Consider the following 20,692-nt stretch of genomic DNA (forward strand, 5'->3'; position numbering starts at 1 on the left):
GCTTCTTTTAATGAATGACCATTCTGTGGTAAATTTCTCTATTTCTGACAAGCCAACCTCAATCTTTTTGATTGAGGAGAGACATTTTTTGTTTGATTTGTGATTCCTGTTTTAAAAACTGATAAGTAAGGCTTGGCTTTTTGTCATGAAAATTTGTACTAAAAATCACGGAGCAGTCACAGTAAATTTAATACAATATACAGTACCTACATAAACATAAAATTGGTCTGTCTATAGAAGTAGGATACGGGGAAAATTAATCTAAATATTTATTTATTATGGGTTTAGCAACATCAGGTTCAAGTTTTAATCCTGTAAATCGGTAAGCCTCACAGCGTATACAACTATAAACTAAAATATTCAATTCGCATAACATTTGGTGGGTTTTATACAGGGCAGCAAACAAAAACATTAGATTACTTACCATAACCCTGGTTCCCTGAAAGAGAAGACGACCACCAATGAACACTATATATGGGATATACCTGCCCATTGGGTAGGTATCACGGAGCTTTCTATACCAGAGCTGCCGATAAGCCCCTTCCTGGGATGATGCACTCGGTCCTGCCCACCGAGGGATTAAAACTGTCATCTTGAGGAAGCCATTTCGGGGGCAAGCCAGCACCGTCATACGCAGTCGAGACTGTGTTCACAATCCAATGTGACAGACGCTGCTTTGAGAGGGGCTGTCCTAGGGTCCGTGTCCCGTGACAGACAAACAGCTGGTCAGACTGACGCAGAATTCTTGTCCTATCCATGTAGCATCTCAATGTCAGCACTGGGCAGAGGAAATTCAATCTCATCCTCTGTTGAAGCAAACGGTGGTGGATGGAAGGACTCCAATTCCACAGACTGATTAATGTGGAAGGCTGTGATCACCTTGGGGAGGAAAGCAGGGTTGATGTGCAGGCACCCTGCTGCCATCCTCCCAAATACGCTTACAGGACCTGTGCACAGACAGCGCCTGCAGCTCAATGACCCGCTTAGCGGAGGTGATAGCCACGAGGAAGGCTGTCTTCATAGACAGGTACTTCAATTCTATGGAGTGTATGGGCTCAAATGGGGCCTTCATGAGAGCCTCCAGTACAATATTAAGGCTCCATTCGCGGAGAACAGTCCTCCTGGGAGGACGTAATCGCAGAGCGCCTTTAAGAAAACGGGTAGCCAAGAAATGCGCACCCGGAGACACTGAATCTACGGGGGCATGGCATGCAGAAATAGCCGCTAAATACACCTTCAAAGTGGAAGGTGACCTACCAGCATTAAGCAGTTCTAGCGGTTCTAGCGCCGTGGCCACCAGCTCAGGGAGTGGGGCCTCGCACAGTACACCGTCCATATAGGTCGTGAGCACACTCGCCCTCAGCACCGTAGCACTACGTGCAGCACAGTGCGCTCTTGCGCTAGTTCCGTAGCAGTGGCCAAGCACTGTGTGCACCATACGTTCGTGCACCAGCGCTGTAGAAGTGGGCACCGTGCACCAAGTACCGAGCGCACTATGTGTACCGTGTCCCATGCACCACTGTGTCTGCACTGATGCTGTAGCGCTGGACACCGGGTGCCGTATGCAATGAGCACCTTGCACACGAAGATACTGAAGTACCAAGGGTTATGCATGCGCTGCGGTACCGAAGCACCGGGGGGGCAGCTACGCAATCGCGCCTACCCTAACCGCGCGGTCACACACACACACACCTGGTCAGTGCGTAGCGTGCACGAACGCAAGGGAAATACAATCGACTCGAGAAGCTATTTTCTATCAACATTGCATTTCATTTCAGTGACAATTTCGTAGTAAGCACGGTATTCACGCTGTGCTATACAGCTATCTTCAAACAGTAGAATGGACTCAAACACTGCTTTCTCAGCTATGCCGAGATACTTCGCTTGATTTGGGTCAAAGACCCGACAGACATTGAAAAATGCAGCTGCAGGTTGACAAAATTGGGCAGTAGAGCTGCACCTGCATGTATGTTTAAATCAATTGACAGCGCTGAAAAAAATTGAAAGTGTGAACGGCTGCATTGCAAAGAAAAGCAACCAAGCTAATTCAACATCATTAGCTAAACCAGTTTTGGTTCAGGTAGAATTTCAAGTTGTGTTGGTAAAGTTCAATGTTTTCTACTAAAATCATGGAATCCACTGTGTCCAGCCTTACTGACAATCAACCAAGTAAATGTGTAATTGATAATGATAGCAAGGCAACATTTGAGCAGCTGTTTCTGAAGGACCCCTAAAACTGTTTACTAAGCAACCCGGCTCATAGCTTTTAGTATGTCAGTTAAAATGCCACAATAAACTGTCAGTGAATACAGTATTATTTAAGAACCATTAAATTTGTTAAAAAAAATTAAACAGGAAAACACACATGGTATTGAAATAATATTTCATAAACGTTCAGACAGTATCCATCATTTATTTATTTAATAAAAATCGTAGTATTATATCCCTTTGCCGTTGGCATCTCTGTTGAGGTTGTTTTTCCAAGCTTTCTATAAGCTTGAACCTCTCTATAAGCTTGAACCTCTCTTGAAAGATTTTTTCTCATCACTACTCACCACCAAAACTCAGTTTAGTAATTACAACAATAATTTACAGATCAGCACTGATGTATGATGTGATGCCATGAATAAGAAGAGGGGAAACAAAATTCCCACCAGTGCTTTACTGGCCAAACTGGGACTGGAACCATAGCTGTCTTGACTCTCAGTCCTTTTCTGTGCCTGTCAGTCCACAACAACAACTAAAATAGACAAGATAGTTATTTTAACAACATACAAAATGGAATCAAACAAATACTAGAAGTAAAACTATATATATCCACATATAAATATTTTTAAAAACAAACATTTAAAATGATTTCATGATCAGACTGTTTAAGTGAAGGTTGTCATTTTATTATTTTATGCTCTTGTACAATAGTTTTCATTGGGGTTCATGAGGTACAGTGTGAACAAATACATATATATATATATATATATAAAATTTTTTTTTTTTTTTCTTTTGATTATTCTTAAGGACCCATCCCAATTCAGCTGTGGTCATTAGTATAGGTATTTAGAAATCTTCCCAGAAAAGAATAAGGTAGAACACTACCTACTTGACAAATGGTACAGCCCGATTGCTTACATTAACCAATTTAACTAGAGCAAAGGGCTTGATTGCTTTAATCCTTCTTATTTATATATATATATATATATATATATATATATATATATATATATATATATATATATAAAAACACACATTTATGGAGGAGAAGAAAGGGTCAGTCTGCAGAGCCTGTGGCAGTGTGTTCACCTCCTTTCTTGGCTGTGATTGACATGCTGTTTTTGTGTTGCTGAATGTTTAGTAGGAGCAGGTCACCGGCCTTAACCTCTATGGCTTCATCAAGGACCACAGCCGCTTGCTTCCAGTGGGAATCTTCACTGAAGGTACTCAGGCTGATTTCATCATCCAGGTGAACTTGATACCAAAATGGGATGGCTGTCACTCTACCTGAAGAGCAGGTTTGTACCTAAGAGCAGTTAAAGTAGGGGTCGTGACTATTGCACCAGGTTATAATCAACAGTATTTTATTACCTAAATAACCGAACTGCAAGAAAAATACCTCCATGTACATTATTTTAAAGATTAGTTCAATGGTTTGCTTGGATTCATCTTATCTCTAAACAACATATACCATCTAGTTGATCTGAATAAAAAAAAATCCACTTAGTTCTTTAATAGTAACTATGAAAAATATCATAAATGTATTTAAAAACAAACTTAACCTTGCATTTTTAGCAAATTAAATTGTTCTTGCACAGCACATCATTTTCATTAGAAATTTGAAGATTATTATTTTTTTTTCCTAAACTCAATTTGAATGCAGCAATTCACCTTAACCTCTCTGCTGTTATAGTTTGCATTTGGGTACATGAGGTCCAGTGTGAACAGCTCAACCGTCTGGCTTAGATGGACACAGGGTAGGGTGTTTATATCCAGGAAGACATGGACTGGGACCTGCAAATAAAGTTTATTTTGAAAAAAAATCTATTGATAATATTTACACATGCACATAGAAATCCTAGTCATGTTATTTAGTATAATTTCTTCTCTAGTCACATTATGTAGCATGTATAATGCAGGGCTTGTTTTGCAAGTCCGGCTACTAGATTTGGGGACAACCTATGAACATGGTAAATAGCTGGCAACTCGAAGAACCTCTTTAAGGCTTTGTTACTTGCAATCAATAGTTTTGTCAAGCTCAAAAAACATCCATGCCCTCAATCAAGCAGCAACCAAAAAACAGATGTCAAAACAAACTGCAATCCCACGAGACACAAATGAAAAGGGCAAATTGGTCAAAAGACACACTATTATATAGTACACTTTCTTATCAATGGATGTGACAAATCATAACCATTAAAACATATAGCCTTGTACAAAAATAAATCTCACCTTTGCTGCTAAATACATTTAAATATTATGTTCAATATGCACAACAGAAGTTGGCTTGTAAATCCAAACTACCATTATTTATTGACCCAATCGTGATTGGTGTTATCTTAACACAAAATGAACATAAATGAACATAAATAAATAAATAGAACGATAAATAATGTAGGATTAGTTACTGTGAACTGATTAATGAAAGGGCCGATATTTAATCCTAGAGTAGGTTCTGTGCCCTGGACAGCACTCTCCTGGAGCAAGGTCTCCGACTCCACCAGCATCCCGTACATCACTATGCGCCCAGGGAAAATCCTTCCTCCAGGTTCGAGCAGACACCTACAGCATTGCAGAATTGGACACAAACAAAACATTTTTTAAATGGACACGTCTACAAGCAAATGTGCTAAGGCCAAGAATGTCAGACCAATTACACAGATTAAGAAGCATCTTCAAACATTTGTTTGATCTGGTCTTTAGAAGATAACTGTGCAGTGCCTTGGGATGTTTGAATGAAAAGGAGGAACTTTAGAAATGTAGATTGTACGGAATTGCAATTCAGATTTAAAATTACTTCTGTTTAGAGAACTTACAAAAATTACAATGTGAGGGTGAAACTATTTCTATGAGAACTTGCAAAAAGCAGACTTTTCTTCACCTGAACAATACCATTGAGTTTTTTTTAATGCTGTAAACAGTGTTGGATTTAAATAACTCAATTTAAATAACAACGATGTCCCTCACCATGAGTGACTTCTTAAGCCCTATTTTAATATTATTAGATACAGTAAAACATGGTAACGTTCCATTCAGTATGACGGACAGATGGCAACCAAAGACATGTTTAGGAAAAACACAGGGTATCCCACCTGGCCAGGGCAGCCTTCTCCATCAGCTCTTGTCGAATAAGCCCACACGTCTCAACACAATCCAGGATGACTGCGCTCCACATCTTGTCCGTTGTAGGCCTCTGCAAAAGAGCAGAGTCATCTTCCACGTGATTGAGCCAAAACTCCAGCATTTCTTCAGAAACTCCATTAGTTTCTGCCAAGATCTTAAGTACTGTTTGGTGCTGCTCTTTTTCCACTGAGCTATAAGCCTTCACTGACCCCAGCTTGGCAGCTATCAGTGACAGGATGGAGAAGCCTTCCGAGACATCCAATACATACAAGGGGTCAGAGGCTGTATTTGGACAGTCCTGTCTCTGACTGTTCCCACAGTCTGCACTGCAGCCAGTCCCATCCAGCACTGTGCTCTCTGATTTACCTCCCGCTCTTATGGAGGACAGCAATTTGCTTAACGCAGTCTTAAAACTGTCATGGTACTTTACATTGTTAAGCAGGGCTATTTCAGAAGATTCCAGCATACACTTCTGCTGATCCCTGCCTTGGGTGGTCTGAAGGCAGGCTAAAGCGCTGCACAGTTCAGCTTCACTACTCAAACTGGGATCTCCATCTAGTTCAGTTTCCATTCCATCTCCTGCCCTCACAAGAGAAACCATGCAGATCCTTAGATAGGCATCCTGGCATGAGACCTCCAATATCAGACTATCTCCAGGCTTTACTGCACAATCTGAAATTAACAACACAAAAAGTCACCAGCAAAAATAATACAACCACTCCAGAATCTGATGGCCGGAGTTAGTGCAGGTCAAACATTACAAACACAATTCAGCTCATGTAATACATTACATTATATGGAAGTAAAGTTGTTTAACAAGTAGTTTTACAATTACTGGTAATTATTATATTGAGATTATACATGCCTGATTGTCAAAGTACATGATGCTAACATTCGAATTCCAGTAACTCTTATCTAATATATATATATTACCATCACTTGGCATATCTGATACATTACTATAGCAAGGATGTACGCATTATGTGTATTTACTCTATAATGGCATTTTTTCCCCCATAGCTTTTGCACTTTTTCCATGCTGCACCTCCCTTGAAGGAAGGCAGTCAACAACCTAAGTGACATCTGGGAGTTTGAGTTCTTGTAGGAAAACAGTTTTGAACATTTCATTTTTTAAGCAATGACTGTTTTTTGTTTGTTTGTTTGCTTGTTTTTAAAATACACATTTTCCAGTCATTTCTTTAAATATTATACATTTTTAAAAGAACTCCCAAAAGCTTTAGGCATTGGCCTATCTGCAAGGAGTGCTCCATACATTTGCTTTACTAGAGCTCTCAGAATCATACCTACCCTTTAAGTACACCTTGAACATCTTAGAGTAACCATTATCTGCCCCGTCTCTAGTGGATGTAATATATACTTATTTGTGTATTTCTTATGGTTGTATTTCTTACATCTCTTTGATCCACACAGCAGAGCACCGCAAGCTTAAGCATAATGCAATGTGGATAGTCTCAGTCCTGCTCTGGAGGACCTTCAAAACTAATTTCACTTGTTACTTAAATTTATACAAATCCACTGTGCCTAAGGAACAGTATTAGTCATTACAATTTGACAAGAAAGTGAAATAGATTCCCAAGTAAACACCTTTGTTCTGTACTATTGGCTATTTCACCTGCTTACCTATACAGAACATAAAGGCTATCATGTGCTGAAGGGAAAATACTGTACATAGTCATCATTGTAGGCTGGCTGGCTGGCTGGCTGGCTGGCTTTCTTTCTTTCTTTCTTTCTAATAAATTTACAGTGCCCTATTATTTTCCCCACGATTTTCTCCTCAATTTAGAATTTCCAATTATATTCCCTGACCGCAGCAATCCCCCACCAGCTCAGAACTGAAGGTTCAATGGGTGTCCTCTGATCCCACAACCTTTTACACCCAGGACAAACGCCAGTCTGCCTGAGCTCACCAGGCATCTGGCCAGTAGGGTCCACTGTAGCCCGATGAGGAAAAAAACAGTCCCTGCCAGTTTTGCCTCCTTACCAAAAATAAATAAATAAATAAAGCAAGCCATGTTATTATACAATACGTTAATACATGAATAAACTGCTATCTGGACCTGAATACAGGATAGAATTCCCAATAGTTACTAACAATGTGAAATTGTTTGAAAATAAAATATATATACTTTTGAAAATTCTTAATAGTCAATGTAAACATACAACTCTTTCCAACAACAAAAATATTTCTATGTATTCTTAAAGCAAAACAAAACAAACAAACAAAAAACAACTTACCAAGCAGATTCTGCACCGGATAGACAGCCTGCTCCCAGCAGGTCTCTTCCTCAGGCCCGGTTGAAAGGCTGTTCTCCTCATCAAGTTGTAAAACAAACCAGGCAACAATGGCATCTAACACACCATGTTTGGTAATAGGCAAACAGATCCGAGATGGCTTCTGAGAGCACAGGCCTCCCAGCTCCTGAAAATACACAGAACACCACTCAGAATATATATAGTAGTTTAAACAAATTACACTTTCATTAAACAGCTTGCTAAAGTAAACAGATGCTAAAGTAAAATAAAAAAATGATTTCCACTGTATTACTCCTTTTTAGTTTTTGTGACTGGGGATTACCTGTTGACAGAAATGTTTTAGGCTACTACACTTCCCTATCAACCAGTATAACTGCACCAATCAGTCTACATGCAAAACAATCTACAGCATGCAGAAATGTTGGACAATCACAAGATTAAGACTACATGCACCCTGTCCCAATAAGTCTCTCTTTAAATCAATTTCCATTGACAGGTACAGTTTTATATACTGCCATCCATGCGGGGAAGGTTTATGACAAAGAGTCACATTATTTCACAGACAGTCAGAGGTCCTTGTCATGCTGGCTTGTGCATATATGAACATATAAAGGCAAAGTCATGTGTTAGACTTGTCCACCACACAGGAATAAAAACGCTGCTTAGTCAAATGTAGTGGGCTGAAACAAATAGTCTTCTTATTTAGGCCTCCTCATGTATTTACAGCAACAGACGCAAAGTATGCATTGTCATCTGTGTAGAGTGGTGTAGTGTACCTGTGGGCTGTTGAAATCAACAGTGAGAGCCTGGAAGTGCTCAGTCAGAGGGGTGTACCCCCCAGGAATCCGGCTCAACCTTTCAGTGGTATAAGGTTCTGTAGAGTCATCAGAGTCTGTGGAGTAGATGGCAGGACTGTGTAGCTCTGGGGCTCCTGTCAAACATACCCCTCCCACTTCGACCACACCCACCCTGCAGAGAGTCCGTGCAAAGAAGATAAGCAAATTCAACTCAATATAAATGTGCGATTCAAATTTTGTTCAATCTGCCTATAGTACAATATGTGAATTAATAAACCTCCATATTTGTAAATGTGTGTGAGATTTTTTCTTTATGTACCTGTAAATGCTATGTTTATTACATACTAGTAGATTGCAAAGCAAGTTATATAACAAATCAACAATTTGAAATCCAGCACAACATATTACAGCAGGTTATTGCAAAAGTAATCAGTCAGCACTCGGTTATCCATTCAGTGTCAGTCGCTTTTTACCGCCCTTGTATTAATAAAATCAATCTCCATTATATATGTAACAAATTAACGCACTTGCCCGTCGCACGCGATTTCCGACTCCGTCACCAGTTTTCTGATACAATGCCCATCTCTTCAATGTTACAGTTTATCTGACTATCTGTCACAGCCCGCATTTAAAAAAAAAAAAAAATCAAATCTCTCTAATGCCAAATCAGTCTGTCTTATATTGTGCAGTTACACAGTGCTTCCTCCAGTTTCACCTGACGAAAATGCAGGCAAAACAAAGCGAACGAGACAAGCTAGGGTAATGTAACAGTTAATCATTAAACAGTTCTAGATACTGTAATGTATTTTTTTTTATCTGTGATCTATAGTTGTTTTTGTGCATTTTTATTTGCAAGTGAACTGTGACATTAAGGCCTTATCGAGCACTATATTCTGCAATTTTGAATACTGACTTTGGATACTGTTTTAATTCTGGAAACTTATTTATTTATTTTTTATCTTTTGGTTTTGCTAAATTGCATTGCCTTTTACATTTTATGCAGTTCTGTGCATGAATAACATTTAGATTTCATTTTGCTGTTGGGTCGTTAATGGGAAATTTTACATACTGCTACGATACATACCGGATTTAAAAGTATGTACTGTATTGCAGTTAACGTGTCGTCTCTAGTTTTGGCAAGGGATATTTCAGAATCATATTGTTCTAAATTAAAATACTTATGCTGTTGAAAATATAGTACTGTACCAACAAAACCAATACAGTACATCTAAATGGAAGCCTGCTTTTTTAAAACACAGTCCATTCAGATATTTATTTTTGATATTGTATTTTTTGAAACGGGCCAAAATGAAATAATCAGATGCGTTTAACCATCACTGAAGTCAACATTTTACAGGGTCGGATATGTGAGTGCTGACTGTAGTTAGAAATAAGTCTTAAATAAAATATATTCAACACAGCTTTTTAAATTTGAACTTAGAGGTCCAGAGTTTCTTTCAGTAAAGTCTTACCTATGATGCCTGCGTATCTCTGGGCATTGCACTGCCATCCCAAACACAGTCGCACTTGCAGGAATGACACGACCCACTCCACTAGTGGGAACAGCTTGGCTTTCTGAAATCTGAGAGAAAAAAAAAAGTCTGTACCTTGCCACCAATTTAAATTCCAGTCAGTCTAAAGAAATAAGCATTTGCCATTTGAATAGTTCATTTTAAATCTGGCTTTCCTAAAGTACACCAGTAACACAGCAGAAATATATTCCTGTTTATATTAGCCTACCTGATAAAGTAGTTTTACAGATATACTACCAATTGCAATTACTGTTTTCTACACTGGATGTCACTATTGGCCAGATATTTAATGTACCAGTAAACCTGAAGAATAAAAAATAAAAATAAAAAAAAAGAACTGGGGAGAATTTAAGTACACTAAGCTTATTCAGACATATCTATTCATTATTATATATCTAGTCATTATATATATATATTGTGAGTCAGCTCACAGGTTCACCAGCAGGAGGCGTTCATGGCAGGCTAGGAACAAGCCCACAGGTGTTGCAGATAACACAATGATAGACCTGTGGTCAGCATACTTGCCTGCCATGATGAGTTAACGGGTAAACAGGCTGCAGGTGTGGTTAGGTAGGGGATCAATGTTGTACCATGGTTAATTCTCATTAGCCTTAATTGGCCCGCACCTGTAGCCTGTAACCGTCCAATTACTAGATGATCCAGCACCATTTAAAAGAAAGCCTTCACAGCCAGTCAAGGTTGGCTTCCAACCAGTGAGCAGCGTGAGCTTATCTACAACCAAGACTGACCGGGAATATAAAACGGAAGCTAAAAAAACTGCCTTTGCAACTGAAATCTTCTTTCCTGGGTCGGCGCTGTTGGAAGGGAATACAGCAACGGGGAAAGAGACGCCGCTGGTTTTCACATGCTGGAGACAAGCTGAAGCCAACAAACAACCTGGTAAAACCCAGGAACCAATTCATTCAACTGGATGTGGTTAACTGTCCAGTTAGTTTACATTGTTGTTTTTTGTCATATAAATCCTGTTTGAACTGTTTATTTTCTTTACATCTCATCTCGCAACCAGGATGGTATTTTCTTTTGTGAAGTAAGCGAGCAAGTTTTTTTTTTTTTTTACTTTTGTGAAGTTTAATAAACAAACTTGGATTGGAAACTACTGTCTGCTTTTGGTTTGTGTGCACCCACACGCCCACAATATATATATATATATATATATATATATATATATATATATATATATATATTAAAAAACTGGAAAACAGTTTCTTAAAGATCAGCTTTATTCAGAATGTAATACTTTTAAAATAAATTAATAGTTTATGCAAGGCGTGATACCAAAATATTTACATCTTTTTTAATCTAAATGGATTTTCTATTTTTTGCTAAGCCACTCTTTGACAGTCAATTTTAGAAACATGTATTCCTTGTGTGAATTATCTTTCATGAAGCTATAACAACCAATGACTTTTGGCTGAGAAAGCTCACCTCAAAAGAAGCATCCAATCACCCTTTGCTGCAGTTCAATTCTGAGCACCTTATAAGGTGAAGTATTTTTGTGTTGCTGCTGAAGCATTAAATTGCACAAGTGTCTATTGCACTGAAAGCATCTTATTAGGCTTCCCCAGTAGTAACCAGGAATATTTCAGGGTTCCTAAATGAGCTACCAGATAGATCAGAAGCAGCATACAGCTTTAGTAGCAGGCAAGAAGACAACAAACAAAGAAATATACACATGGTGTTTACCTGGGGTGGTAAAAGCAAGTGTTTCCAAGCGTGAATCAACGTTTCCACAATGCCTTCACCAAACAGCCCTGCATCCACTGTTTCTGTCACTACCAGTGAAACCCTGCCAAAATAAAGTTAAAAACTTCTTCTGTTATCTCATAAACCCAGCAGCAATCCACATGATAAGGGATTATCAAAGCCAGAATTGTTTTGTTATTTTGGCATGTAGTTAGTTGTCCGAGGGTTAACAGGGCTTACAGGCAAACTATGCCCAAATTCATGTGTTCCATACCAAACAACTTTAGAAAAAACACACACACACCCATAAAGCAAATTAACAAACACACACATTACTGTAAATCTGACCCATACTTCAGTTCTGTTTTATAAAGTTATAAATAGTGCTCACAGTATGGAACATTCACTTTTCTGTAGGAAGCTCCATAAACTTTGCATTGACCACAAGACTAAATTAATGGATGTTGCTTTTCTCAATCTAGTTTACCAAACCTCCAAAGCCCTTATTTTCTTGTGACATTGAACTTCATCTCAGCACAGGAATAAAGTAAAATAAATGATCACAAATTGGCTTTGACTAAAGAACCGCTACAAGCAGGGAAAGAACATGCTAAAGCCTGGATCATACTGTCGCAGATGAATGCGTTATGTCTGGAACAGACAGCTATAAAAGCTGTGCAGCTTCACTATTTGCTTCATGAAGGACACAGCCATTTTGACTGCTCAGCTGTCTTTCATACTTTAAATACAGACTGCATTCGTGAAATTGGAAAAATTGACATTTTAGGAGGTGCTGAGTTTGTACCTCTTATATAAGAGGTTTAAAAAAAATCAAAAGCGACATTGTTGGTATATCCGTCCTCTCAACCAACAGAGAACCTGAAAGGGAGAATTCTGTACATTAGAGCGATGCAGGTAAGACATTATTAAAATGACAGGTGAAAGGTTTGATGGCCTGTTAAACAGATTGGGACCATTGCTTCAACGCAAAAATACACAGCGATACAGTGACACCTGCAGAAAGACTTGCACTCACACTGCACATACTGTAAACTGGCAATTCCCAGCAAAGTGTGGCCACGGGCTTCCGACGCCACTATTTACTTAAAGGGTTTTCTGCTCTTCACATATCTATCACACAGTCCCCCCCCTCCTTTGACTCCGACAACAAATGTCGTTGGAGTCTTAAGTATGTACCAGCCTTAAGGCTACCGGTGATTTGTTAATTATACTTCCAAGTATAAGACCAGCTCAAGTATAAGTTCATTATAAGGCAGTCTTGGTTGTGGCCAAAAAGGAAGGTCCAAAAAGCTGTCTAACAGTCCAAAGCACCTTTGACCATTGTTCTATAGTCCACTTTCTGTGTTCTTGTGTATATTTTAGCCTTTTAGTCTTGTTCCCCTTTCTTAACAGAAGTGTTCTTACTGCAACACATCCTTTAAGTCCTGATTTCATGAGTGACCTTCGTACTGTTGATTTGATGGACAACGACACCTGTGCCTCTGCCAGTTCTGTTGTCAATTCAACACTTGTCTTCTTTCTATTCCTTAATGATATTATCTTCAAGTATTGCTCTTCCTTGTTAGACAACTTTTTGGGTCTTCCAGTCCTGGGTTTGTCAATTACAGATGATATTTCTCTGTACTTACTGATTATGCTTCGGATATCACACCTTGAAAATCGAGTGATGCAAGCTATTTCACTCAATGTTTTTCCTTCTTTATGCAAGTCAAGGTTGTTATAATGCATCAGAGCAGAAAAATGCAACATGTCTAAGACTTTTTGCACAGCAGTGTGTGTGTATGTGTGTGTGTATATATATATATATATATATATATATATATATATATATATATATATATATACACTTTATATATATAGAGAGAGAGGATAGATTTACAGCATCCTACCTGTTGGGGATATCTTTAGGGATTTCCATGTCTAGAGATTTCATGTGCAGAATCTTGATCTCTCCTTCCATAGCATTGGCTGATAATACCTCACAGGCAAGTTCATACATGGTGTTGGATAGCTCACAGGCACACACTTCAGAAGCACCTGCTTTTTTAGCAAACATACTGAGAGAACACAAATCTGGTTAGTGGTGACCAGCGGTGCAAAATCATAGTTATATAGCTATAAATCATAGATTTTAATTAATAATGTATATGCATGTGTCCTTATAAAAGTTTACCACAGTATTTTTCCCCATGGTTATACTATGCATTTACCATAGCTTATTCTTTATAATGCTTACCTATGCTTTCACTATGGGACACTTTCATATGGGTGTACTGCACACCAAAAAGTATATAGTACATAAAACAAATCTGAGAACAGGTGAAGCTTATTTGTTCAAATTTTCTTTTAACAGAGTTGGACCGACTGTGACACACATTGGAATATGTGTAATTCAACACCCTAAAGGTTAATGGGCTGGTAAAGGTTTGAGAATTTGCATCTTATTTACAATGCTGTTGGCTTTGCAGTTTTACAAATAACATAAGCTTTGGGGTAAATCATCCCTATACAACTTACCTTAGAATGCCAGTGCCTGTCCCTATATCCAGCACGGTGTTGAACCCAGACTGCACTGCTTTTTGGATGGCCCGCTGGTATTTCGCGTTCCTCTTGTGGTCATTCAGCATCAGGAAATGCCAGCGCTCCACCAACCAGTTAGCCACTCTATGGAAATTCTCCTTGGCATCTGCAAAATCTGGTTTTAGCTTGAGAGCTTTGTGGAAATAGCCAGCTGCTTCATCTCGAAACCCCATTCTATGGAGCAAGGAAACCAAAAACAAAATTAACTTACATGTTTTTAAAAATTGGACTAATCCAATTTGGTTAAAGTGGTTCTGTGTCAAATGCTAATATTGTGATGAATAGCAGTGCATCAGTTATTACAGTAAATATCGGACTATGAGGTTATCATCTTTGGGTTGTTTTTTTATCCACTTGTGTGTCATCCACTATATGAACGAGATGAGGAAATAAAAAAATGTCCAGCCCTTTGAATGTTCATTACAAAGCCTGTCCATGTTGCACATGAAAACCCCTCCTGCACAACATTGGACAATTATGATGACAAACCTGAAAAGGTGTTCCCCCATACTGTTGACAATGACCTCATCATTAGGAAACAGCTCCAGCGCCTGCTCATAGCAATCAAATATATCCTGGATACGACTGAGGGCATCCAGCTCTTCTGCCCATTTGAAAAGAGTAAATCTGAATGATTCCTACAGAACAAGAAAAATAATTTAAAATCTTACCCAAGTCAAATGTTTACAATTTTGTGGTTTAACCATTGTTAAAGATGTGCACGTCAAATACAGATGTTGGCCTTAAATTCAGTGGTATTTGTAAATTATGAGGACAATTCCAAAAATTCAAACAATCACAATCCCTAAGTTTCACATACAAGCGTGTTATTTACTGTACCATTAACATACAGTAATAAAAATAAATAACCAGTTAGGGGCCGTTAGGATATAATTGTAAACTGCACTTTCGAAGTTTTGAAACAACACATAGTCTGGGGTTCTTACTTGCACTATTGCTATTTTCATTTCACAGTAAAATGAGACACGAAAATGCAGTTTAAATTGCATTTTAATAATATATATATTTAACATAATATCAGTTAGTATGTCCAGATTGAAGGTTAAATTAAAACTGTTATATAAAAAACAAGCTTTGTTTAGGCAAACAGAAAAGATACTCAAATGTCTGAGTGACTGCTGCAGTGTTTTATCCCAGATTTGAAATCTTCCAGGAGGGCTGGGAACTGGCAATGAGAATCAAGACAACCAATCAAGCACCTGGCTTCTTCAAATATCCTTTTTCTCATGTGCATTACTGAATCTCACTCACTTTGGCAAAATCCTTCAGAGCAGGGGCCAGATTAAGCACCAGGAGGTAGTGTGCAAAGGCTGTTCCATAGTCCTGATTCACCAGACACTGCTGTGCACTTTCTAGAGACCTGGAGACCAGCTCATTCCTGGCAGCATCTCCTCCCGCCACTCGCCGATTCCGTCTCACACGATTAGGTCTGGGTCTGGTGCTGGGGTTGGGCATTCCTTTAAAACAGCATGGAAGTTCATATGACCAGGCAGAAGCTAGGATCATTTACAGTAATATTTTAAAAACATACTCTAGGGCAGGGCTACTGAACCCTGGTCTTGGAGAGCCGCTGTCCCTCCTGGTTTTTGTTCCAACTGTACCCTAAATTACTTAATTGGACCAATGAGAAGCTTAATTTGTCCAATTAATTAATTTAGTGTACAGTTAGAACAAAAACCAGGAGGGGCAGCGGCCCTACAGACACAGGGTTACGTAGCCCTCCTCTAGGGTCTACAGTATTTACACTTTACACTTATTTACACAGTATTCCCAACTTTAAAAATAATGTGTTCAATACACATACTTTAAACTATTACACGATTCCACCAACTTTTACGTTTCCTTACTAGAGCATTACTTATTTAGTGAAGCTACTCAACTGTACAGTTGATATTAATGCATTTGACAATAAACACAGAGCTATATTCTCAAACCTCTTTACTCCAAACTGTCAGTAGCACATTTGTATTACAAAGTTTAGGGGATTCAAATAATTTGTTTCTTATTCGTTTTAGAATTTTAATTGATGCCTTTTTTTTCTTTCAATAAAGCACATGCTTAAAAGCGCTTCGTAGAAATGACTATGGTACACAGAACATATTTTCCCCACTGCGATTATAAAACTGCAGGGGCTTTTAGAAAATGTGAGGGGGAATCTGCCTAAATCCACACTTCATTTTCTTCACAAAAACATATAGCAGTGTATCTATGAATGTTGTATGCACTACTACGGAGAATAAAGTAGTCTACACAAAATGCAGTGGGCAAAAATATCACAATAATGAAAAAAAAAGATCACACTCCAAAAACTCACTGGAGTGTTAGCACACACAGTAACTCTGTCCGGTCTGAAGAATCCAGAGACGTAGTTTAACCCTCCTATTTTCCAAACTCAATTAAAATATATTTCAATGCAAGGCTATTCAAATTCCACTGTACCACATTCCTCGTTACAAAATTTCCGATAAAAGAAAAAATACGTATTTATTCACATACGTTCTGTGTTACGCTTCATCAAGAAGTTCGGAGGAGCACACAGTTCGCTGCAACAACAGTTCCGGTAATCAACTGTTCCTACTTGCAAACTGTGTTGAATGTAGAATCTGGAAATTATGCAATACAACGTATGATGGTTTTTTTAAATTTATTTTTTTAACGCATTTAAAGGTATCAAGACAGTAAGTTTCAGTTCTTTTTTAAGTTTATTCCAAGACCATGGAGCAAGAAAATTGAATGCCTTTTTTTTCCCCAAATTCCGTACTAACTTTACGAACTGAGAAATTTAGAACAGTCTGAGATCTAAGATTATAACTCCTACTAGAAATAATTAAAATATATTAAGATCATTTGGTTGGGGTTGCCAAGGATACGCCTTATAAGTGTTTCAGTGTTTCAGTCTTCGCGAAAATGAAGTCAGACTAGTCAACAATGAACAGAATAACCCAGGTTGGTTAAACACTTAATGCAGAATGATCCAGTTTTCTTAAGGCGGAGGTAAATAATGTCACTAGTCAATCAAAGGCAAAGGTGTATTCAAGATCAGTTGTTTTCTAGTTTGTTCTGAAAACAGAGTCTATAAAAAATAACCAAATTTCAAATTTTTTTGGAGATCATATCGACATATGTTAGTAAAATGTAATTTCCTATCTAACCATACTCTGACAATTTATGGAGTATCTCCCGTGGGATTTAAAACAAAAACAAAAACAAAAAAAAAGAAGAAAAAAGCCCAGTACCTCCATGGGGGGAATGGAATTCCATGGGATTCCCCTGGGTTATTCCCTGTGCCTGTGTTTGTTTGGTTTACTGTATGCTTTATAAATAAACTGTTTTATTAGAAGACATATTGTTTACAGATTATGAGAAATGCATTTTTTAAATATAAAAATATTGAGGTTAGCTGTTATTAATCAATATGTGAAATAGCATTAACAGTTTATTTGTCATCTGCCTTGCCCAAGCAATAAACTCAACCTTAATCAAATGGACAGCAAATTCATTGATTGGCAGCAATTTTAACCAGTAGGAAGATGAAGACAATCCTCGTATCCATGCGTTATGCGTGAGAACAGAACCACGCCTTTAGGGGGAGGACTGAATGTTCCGTCTCTTTCCTTCATACAAGCTAAGTCATATCAGATAAATAACGTTGTAGCTGGGCAGGCTGTTTGGGTGGTTTTTATAATTTGTAGGAAAGTAGATTATTTGTAAAACTGCCTTTAACACTGTGGGGGCGCGTTGATTTTTAACAGTTTCATGTTACACAGCTTGTGTATGGTGTTTTAATTTATTTTTTTTGTCGTGGTTTTGCAACTAGTATTACTTTTAGTTTACCCTGACTTTGCGGCTGTTTTGATCTGTGCAATCTCCACATATCATCCTTCCTCACTGCGTTGGGATTTCATTGTCAGCAGCAATGGGTCTTCTCCCACTGGAGTTCAGTGATTGTTATTTGGACAGCCCTGCCTTCAGGGACAGAATGAAGGCTCATGAAGCGGAGCTGGAAAAGACCAACAGGTTTATTAAAGAGCTTAGTAAGGATGGGAAAAACCTCATCACAGCAACCAAAAGTAAGTCATTTTTTTGTCGATATTTTATTCAATGTGAATAACTTATTTATCGAGCTCCCTTATTTATTGTCAGAAACAGTCGTTTACCTACAGTATGAGTCCTGTCATTTGTTTTGACGTTTTGTGACTGTTTATGGCTGCTCCTAAACATTCAAATTGTAACATAGACACACACACACACACACACACACACACACACACACACACACACACACATATATATATAACTAACCTAATTCTAATTTGGGCGATATAGCGTTTACCCACTTCTCATATAACGGACAGACGTAGGACATATACTTTTGCTGTGACCAACGATGTGTCTATTATGTTGCTGCGCGCTCACTCCATGAAGTCACTCGCACACCACTCATCTATCTTTGGACCCTGAGAATATATATTTTTCTGGATATTAATGGGCACCACCACAGAACTGTCAATCACCTGCTTTGCGTATATCAATTTGGACGGCAGGGAAATCCTATTGGTTAAGAGACGCAAAGAGTTAACTAGCAATAGCCAATCGAGTGCGTTTTAAGAAATGCAATGCCCGTCCACTAATTATGATGAGAAGACGGCGCTTGCAAATATTTTATTATTATTATTATTATTATTATTATTATTATTATTATTATTAATTCTGACTACATGTTAACCACAGTAAACACAAAGGAAAGAAGAAAAGGTAGGCGGGATCTAGGGGACTTTTTTAATAAAAATAAATAAATAAAATGGGAATAAATTGTATCCATTTTTTAGTACATAACACATAAATCCCTACATTACAATTGACCTTGCTGTCTTTAAACTTATAGAGACAGCATCATCTTTACAACACCATTTACAATTCAAAAAATAATAATAATAATAATAATAATAATACAAATGCCTATAGTCTCTTAGACAAGTTAGAGGATATAGTCGTACGTGGACTTCTTGATAAACTGCAAAGGTGCGTGCTTACTGCGTTTCTCTTCATTTTACTGTAGATAACGACGTGTTGTGACTCAGTTTGGTAATTTCAGGAAGGCCCTGAAAGGATGACAAGTGTAGTCGGACGATGTTTTAAAAAAAAAAAAAAAAAAAAAAAAAACGTACACAATGGTCATCCCGTTCCTACCATGCCTGGAGCACCAAACGGGAATTTACCCGCTTTTTTATTTACCACTACACCACTGGGTATAACCAGGCACACTCAATGACAGGCCACGGAGACCAAGAGTCACAACAACTGCCCAGATAGACAGGTCATTTTGCAGCATCTTCGTGATGTCAGTTGTTAATCACCACAATAAAAAAGTCACTGCACCTGCTCTAAAACAGAGTTTGTCATTTTTTTGATCACATCTAGTGAATTTTTATCCAAATATACGTTTTACTTTTATTTTGATGCTGTGTGTGTGTCTTGTGTATATATATATATATATATATATATATATATATATATATATATATATATATATATACGTTTAAAAGATTGTTGTTCAAGAATTGTAATTACGCTTGCAAAAACAACAAGTTTACTGCACTGTGTTTACTTTTCTTTTTAAACAGATGAAGAAGGGCTTTTGCCTGAAACGTCCTGAAAATAATATTTCTTAATCTTTTGAACTTTTTGTGTACATTAAAAAAACAAAACTTTTCTTTCATATGCCTTCAATATTGTACATTGCAGTTATATATATATATATATATATATATATATATATATATATATATATATATATATATATATATAATATATGACATTTATGTTGTTGAGCTAATGTGGTAATGGGCCAACTACGTTAGTACCATAGAAATGTAGTTATTTATATATTTTGTTAATTATTTAAACTGGGATCCCTGTAGATTTAAATGGAATATTAGTGAAAAAAGGCTTGGGAATCGATTTAAGCAGAAAAAGGCATAACTATCGGGAAGTGTTATGACGTTGCGTGCAAGTGGTGTCTATGTAAGAAAAACTTCTCATAACAGCATCTGCAAGTGCATACAATTTTACAAACCACAAGATGCAACTAGAGTGTTGCAAATGGCAGCTTTCCTTTGCCTTGCTGAAACATTATTTTGCTGTAGTTTACAGTATTTCCTGCTGTAAAGAGTGTTGAATAAACGTTCACATCATATGTTGAAATACACTGAACTTTTAAACCTAAAACTTTCTAAATTCAACAACAAACCTTTCAACTTTAAGTAAAGAAACACTTTAATTGCAACGTTTATCATTAAAGTATGTATTTAGTACAGTACAGTGAAATTAGTACATATTTATTTTAACCAAAAATGCACTTTAGTGAGCAAAAGTTGACAAATAAAAAGATTGCCATCTTGATCATTCATAAATGGTATACAGCAGTAAAGC

The 20,692-nt window shown here is 37.6% G+C and overlaps 2 protein-coding genes across 8 annotated transcripts in view; one reads left to right on the forward strand and one right to left on the reverse strand.

The window, feature by feature from the left end:
* Positions 1-2,399: 2,399 nt before the first annotated feature.
* On the reverse strand, positions 2,400-16,834 carry prmt9 (protein arginine methyltransferase 9). Of its 2 annotated transcripts, none has more exons than XM_058999496.1 (13): positions 16,757-16,834; positions 15,512-15,717; positions 14,729-14,877; positions 14,177-14,413; positions 13,549-13,716; positions 11,639-11,741; positions 9,875-9,984; positions 8,382-8,574; positions 7,588-7,771; positions 5,301-6,003; positions 4,617-4,770; positions 3,880-4,002; positions 2,400-3,514 (listed from the first exon to the last, which is right to left on the reverse strand). In XM_058999496.1, exons 1-13 carry the CDS (start codon positions 16,773-16,775, stop codon positions 3,266-3,268), a joined length of 2,598 nt encoding a protein of 865 aa, XP_058855479.1. In that variant the 5' UTR covers positions 16,776-16,834; the 3' UTR covers positions 2,400-3,265. The 2 variants fall into 2 exon arrangements, with proteins under 2 accessions (XP_058855479.1, XP_058855484.1); XM_058999501.1 differs by having other exon boundaries at positions 16,575-16,813.
* Positions 16,835-17,820: 986 nt separating this feature from the next.
* The window catches only part of LOC117409087 (rho GTPase-activating protein 10-like), a 97,585-nt gene continuing 94,713 nt past the window's right edge, over positions 17,821-20,692 (forward strand). For all 6 annotated transcript variants that reach the window (XM_034014705.3, XM_034014706.3, XM_034014707.3 and 3 more), the window contains exon 1: positions 17,821-18,330. In XM_034014705.3, coding sequence (XP_033870596.1) covers positions 18,177-18,330 — 154 coding nt within the window. In that variant the 5' untranslated portion in view covers positions 17,821-18,176. The remainder of the gene's footprint in view (positions 18,331-20,692) is intronic.

Source organism: Acipenser ruthenus, chromosome 2 (assembly GCF_902713425.1).
Source record: "Acipenser ruthenus chromosome 2, fAciRut3.2 maternal haplotype, whole genome shotgun sequence".
Taxonomy (NCBI): domain Eukaryota; kingdom Metazoa; phylum Chordata; class Actinopteri; order Acipenseriformes; family Acipenseridae; genus Acipenser; species Acipenser ruthenus.